General features: G+C 49.5%; 1 protein-coding gene across 1 annotated transcript; it reads left to right on the forward strand.

The window, feature by feature from the left end:
- Nucleotides 1-2,769: 2,769 nt before the first annotated feature.
- Nucleotides 2,770-3,520, forward strand: PPTG_24531 (hypothetical protein; the record flags this gene model as incomplete). Its single annotated transcript, XM_008917566.1, has 2 exons — nucleotides 2,770-2,792; nucleotides 3,205-3,520. The coding sequence occupies 2 exons, from the start codon at nucleotides 2,770-2,772 to the stop codon at nucleotides 3,518-3,520; spliced, it is 339 nt and encodes a 112-aa protein (XP_008915814.1).
- Nucleotides 3,521-6,169: the final 2,649 nt, after the last annotated feature.

Here is a 6,169-nt window from a genome sequence, read left to right on the forward strand (position 1 = left end):
TCCGCGATGTCGATAACCGTGGGTGATGCGTCTGCATCCCATCCGCTCAGGACTCGTGCTACCTTGCGATCTTCACGTGCGGTGTTCGTGATGTAGGCGAACGCCTTGCTCGTTTTGGTCATGTCCCACGCCCCGCGGCCAAAGATCCATTGGGCTGCTAGGTGGTCGTCGCCGTTCGCGTGCTGAGCTCCGCTGCGGCGAAAAGAGTGGGAGGTAAGGTCGGCAGGAAGTCCTGCTGGCTCGGCGACGCGCTTGAGCATCCGGTTGACGTGACCCTGCATGCTGTCCTCACCCCGTTTCACATCTCCTCCGCTGGGCTTCTTATGCGACGGGGTGCTGCTAACCGCGGTGTATGTGGTCGCAGATGGCGACGTGGGAGTGGGGCTCGCAGTGGCATCGACAGTTGAGTCGATAGTGGCGGCTGGTGCGGTGGTTGGCACAACGGCGCCTTGGAGCGAGGCAGGTTCAACCGCAAGCAAGTCGTGTAGCGGGGCGCCAGCGTCGAGGAGTGTAGCGGCTTGTGGATTCAGTGCTGGCAGGTGTCCAAGCAGGGAGGCGCATGGGGCTTCTTGGGTAGCTAAGGTTACCGACAGCGCGAGCAAGGGACACGACAAGAAGTCAACTTTGTAAGGCACCAGGGTGAGACCCTGCTCCTTGGCCGTCTTGACCCGCAGCAGCCGCAGGTAGAAGGCACCGTCGGCGGACACTGAGCCGTGTTGCTTCTGGACGTAGCCAAGATCCGAAGAACGCCCGAAGCAGTGCCACATCAGGCATGCTAGGGCAGCATCCTGGTAGTCTGCACCGACTCAGGCGGTGCTGTAGACATAACGAACTAAAGCTTTTAAATCATCTTTCGTACAGGGAGGAGCCTTATTAGTTAGTCCACCATTTCCACGTTTTAAGCAGTGCTTATCTAGCGTTTTACCTTGCTTTAACAATATCCATTCAGTAGCCACACGTAAGTGCGGGTACGAGTCGAATAGCCAAAGTTTCACATTCCTATAGTACGAAGACGCAGTGTTGCGTGCTAGTTTACCGTTCTTACCTTCATTTGTAGCAAGATAATAGCCGAATCGATCCATTGCTGCGGCAAGACGTTTGCCAGAATCGTCTTTGAGAATGCTAACGTGGACAAATTCCATACTAACACCCTCAAGCTCCAGCATTTGCTTGAACGCGCTGATAGCGGTGGCGCGTGCCTTTTCGTGTTTGTTGGTACAAAAGCTGAGATGCTCATGTGCGTGTCTTTTCTCTTTTTGAAAAGTGGTCAACGAATGGCTGTCTACCAACGTCCTTTTCACCTGTCCTACTTTAGGATTAGGCCTAGTTGTAAGAACCGTTTGAATATACTCAGAACCTTTTTTGGACTTCATGTTTGTATCGAGATATACATATTTTGGCTGAGCTTCCGACAAATATTTGTCGGAAAGCGTCGGAAGCTGTACACCTAGCCCTAAACAAAATCATTGGCTGAAACTCAGGAGAGAAAAGATATGATAGGCTAATATTCACAATTGAGTAGCAACGGAGCAAATCTGTAGAACTATCTATCGGAAAGATTACTATATTCATCCTCATCGCATTTTTGCTCTTTCATCAAGACCTTGTATACACTCCAGTTTGCCTTCATAAGGCACAGCATTTCTGCTCTGTCTTCATCATGCCGAGTACGCAATTTGTCCACGACGTATCTACTAAGACTAAAGAATCTATCTTGAATCGCGGTCGACAAAGGTTTTCCAAGATAACTCTCTTGCTAGTGCTGCAATAGCAGAATGTTCACGTTCTCCGTGATCTCTGAACGATTTGAGGACATCAACGTGATGGTACAGATCTAGGGTATTGTATTGCCCATCCTCCACAGCACATGGCCACTTCACTACCAGATTTTTCCATTTATACCACGCCTTTCGTGCTTCTTGTTGAGTGTATTCTTGCTCGGCTCTCAAATTGGTTGTCGATGAAACATCTACACCCAGCAGTAAACTCACTGCAGTTGGCATGTTATTTCGCTCCTGTCGTACCTGAGGTACTTCTGCTAACTCTGTTGCGGGGCCGTGGTAGTTTCCGTTATGCAACTTTATACTTTTCAATATTTTGTCGTGTTCGCACGGTAGTTCGTACACAGGCAAGATTAAAGTGTCAGGATCAGAAATATAAATTTTGCTGTAAACTTGGTTCGGGAGTCTAAATGCATAGCTTTTATATCGTTAACTTCATGATCAGGAAATCGAAGTACAATTGCTCTCGTAAACGATCACGGCATCGTTTCTCGCCTGCTGAAAAGTCACTTAGTTTTCTCGAGATATGTCTTTGCATAAATTCAGTCTCTCGTCTATCAGATCTTTCAAGTACCAAGAAATTAAGAAATTCCGAATCCACAGTAACCGCAAGCATTCTGCGAAATCGTAGTAAATAGGAACTTGCAACACTTGTTTTCTGAGCTTCCCCGAGACTAAATTGCACTAACGGGTCTGTTAATGCTTCCATTTCGGTGACAAGAACCCAGTCATTACTGGAAATACGCTGCCACGTACTGGCGTTCAATTGGTAACGTCCTCCACACCAACGCTAGGAAATAAGTATTATGCCCACAATGGAGTCCGACTTGCAGGTTATGTCCCAATGTAGTGTCTGACACTCAATCTCATCGGTATGGAATCGGTGGATCTGTATGATCCAGTACAATTCACTTATATAAGGGTACTAGTGTGGGTCTACAAAACGTGGTTAAGAAATACTGGATGCCCGACCAAGAGGACAGCATACATGGAAGATGCCATGAACTGGCGGTAAGTGGTGATCGGCCAATGAGAGAATGGTGGACGGTCACATCCCATACAAAGTGGACACCAATGGTACAAGCATCCGCGTCCACTTCGATACACTCAACAATTGTGGGTGACCTGGTACAAGGGTGGCGGTGGCTAGAATATGCCAGTCATATCTTGTCAATGGAACATCACTTTTGTGCCAAGCGGCACACGGGTAGACTTCTGCCACGTTGCTTGCAGTGAGCAGCAAGAGCCTGCCAGCCAAATGCTTCTCACTACCAGTATCACCCCAGTCAATCATCGAAAGTATGGAAATACGGCGTCCTTAATGACAATTATCCGACCTACCAAGAAGCTCTAGTGTGTCAGAAGCCCCCTCGTGATTAAGCAGAGTGGTGGATTGATGACACATTTATTCCGAACGACGTAGAGTGGTGGAAACAATGCCTGCATCGCTTTCGAGAATGTCCGCTGCCAAGCAAAGCCTTGTGGATAGCGTGCTATGGAGGCTCAGCAGAATATGGGGTGACGACGACCAATGGTGCCGAATTGTACGTCCACATACCGATGACAAACATTCAAATGAGAACAGACATGTCGGTGAGGCAGAGCCATCAAGCCGCACGTCGCGCAATTACGTCCAAAAACCCACGGGAAACTCGGGTTGGCGTTACCATACCACTCCGTATTACTCACGAGATGCACCACAGGTGGAACTCAATCTGGGAGGTTACGCTTACTCATGATTATACCCGTACATGGTTATATTAGAAGCCTGTTGAACAATCAGATATCGGGTACGGTCCTAGGCAAGCGGTATTCACTTAAAGCCCGCCAATAGCGAGCACAGGAACGGACTGTTACGGAGTGGATAATCGCAGGTGGCTACAGCATAAGTTTTCGGTTGTGTACGGGGCCCCAAGTGGGTGGAGGACATGGCCATCAGCATCGTTAGCCATATCGGAGTGGGCATCACGGCCTATCGCGGAAGAGCTTTCGCTACCCACAGCATCGTGAAGCCGAGAGCCATTACCCGGACTGCATTTCCCACAGGGAGTCGAAATATTCGCCGTTGAGGTTCCATCTGAGACGCATATCTTGAAGCATCGATTCTTCCAGTCGATATCCGGATGTACATTCACAAAGAATGGCATCCCGAGTACACAGTCGAACTCCTCAGGAATGTCAAAGACAACTGCAACACACTGGTAATTCGGACACTATGGAATCGGATCTCGATCATTACCAACTCCAGAATAGACTCGCCAATCTTGTTGTCGCCGAGCATTACTTTGATAGTCCGATCGGCGTAAACGTGTGCCTTCAGTTTATTCTTCTTGACAAATCCACGGGATACGTAGATGGTCGTAGCACCGCAGTCCAACAGGAACTTGGTACCGAAGTTGTTCCCACCCTGTACCATTGATTCTTCGATCAAAAACAACGGTGCACGAGTGTAGACAAGAGGATCTTCGCAAAGCAGATTCAACGTATCCTCGTTTACGGTTAAATCTTCTTTGCTAACTTTCGCCACGTCAGGTCCCTCTTATACTGGTGTGGTTGTTGGTTTCCCTCGTCGCTCCTTAGCTTCTTGTAATCACGCTTGAAGTGTCCTGGTTTCTTACAATAGTAGCACACAGGTCCTTCCTTGGCCTGTTCCGCTGGAGCATAGTGGCCGGGCTTGAAGGAATTTTTGGTGAACGGCTTCTAGTAGCTTGATTGGTTGTATCTCGCCCGTCCACGGGACTGTTGCTCACCCTCTAGTTTCTCACGCATCGGCATGCGTTCACCACCGAAATGAGACATCTCGTACTTGGCAGCTTGGTCCATTGCCTCGCTCAGCGTTGTTGCGTTTTGCAGCTTGACGTAGGCTTGTGTCGCACGCTTGAGGCCGTCACAGTACTAGCTGACTTGGTCGACTTCACTCATATCCTCAACGCGGAAGATCAACGACGAGTACTTTCCATTGTACTCTTCGATATCATTGACTTGGCGGAGTCCACGTAGCTTCTGACGCAGCACCGCTTGGTAGTTGGAGGCTTCGAAGTGAGCTAGGGCGTCATCCGCGAACCGACTCCACGTCTGCTTGCTAGCAGGCGTTCTTGAGGCCCAAAACAGGAACCATCCTGACGCAGGTTCCTCCATCGCTGTCCCAGCGATCGAAGGTAGCGTGTAGTTGTCGTCCGTCACGTCGTGGCCGCTGATTCGGCACAGTGTCTTCACTTGGAAGAGCCACTGGCGTACGTCGTCGTCGCGCTTCACCTTGAACGTGGGCAGGCTGCATGGAACGCAAGGCTTGGGGTCGGTCGGAGTGTGTTGCGCTTTGTTGTTGGCTTCGAGTGCTGCAATCTCGTCTCGTAGCTGTGCGAGCAGTGCTTCCAGCTCCGCTTGCCTGTCTCCTTTCACAGGTAACGCGTCTTGATCGTTCTTGCGCGTCGTAGGGGCCATGGTTGTCGGGTCTAGCCCAACAAGTGCTACCAGCGTATCAAACTGGCCCTAGAGAGGAGGAAAGAAGAAGAGGGAGACCGTCTGAGGGCTGACGGGGAGAAAGCAAAATGTGCTGATCCCTTGACCAACGGCTCTCAGCCAAACAGTTGGTTGAGAGAGTCCCTCTATTACTTAATTCTATCTCTAATGTAATACCTCTCAAAACCTCAAATACAGTCTACTAAGTATACTAAAGATCCACATATTCGAAGATTCTGAAAATACCAGCAAACCCTACCCGCGGTCGCTTCCCTCTCTTGCCGCCTAGCCCCCACCTGCCCGTCCAGGACCTCACACAATCTGAATTCACTCTGATCCTTTAAGTACGTTGCTCTTCTAGTTCCGCCGCCACTGCTTCGCTCGCCTATGAGCAAGAGACAACGCTTGTGAAGAAGACCAGTCTGCTAGGGGCGGAGGCGATTTCGTCAGGAACTACGCTGAGAACGTGGACCCATCTACTAACATTGATAATCAGCACAAGGATTGCGGCAGTGACCAGCCCTCGGAAGCCATGGAATACGTTGTGGCTCGAAAACTGGTTGAGCAGAAGGTTCGTCAGCGCTTTGGCCCTGATTAAGATTACCTTCTCGCTGTTCAGGTAAATGTTGACGCACGGAACGCCGCCAAGCAGTGTTTCCAGGCAAGGTGATGTGAATAAACAAGCGGTTGTAGATAAGCTCAACAGCAGCCCAAACTTTCTGATGAAGCCAATCACAGGAGTGACTGCAAAAGCGCGGCTTAAAACACTGCTTTCTAAGTATCATACATGGTGACCAAGTCGTCAAAGAAGTTGGGGTCTGACGAACCGGAAACTACTTTCATTTGTGCCACGACTGAACTCATGTCTACTGTTGACGACTACGAAGCTAAAATTGAATAAAGAAAAATATGAAAAAGCATGGGGAGGG

The sequence above is a fragment of the Phytophthora parasitica genome (assembly GCF_000247585.1).
Source record: "Phytophthora parasitica INRA-310 unplaced genomic scaffold supercont2.106, whole genome shotgun sequence".
Classification (NCBI taxonomy): domain Eukaryota; phylum Oomycota; class Peronosporomycetes; order Peronosporales; family Peronosporaceae; genus Phytophthora; species Phytophthora nicotianae.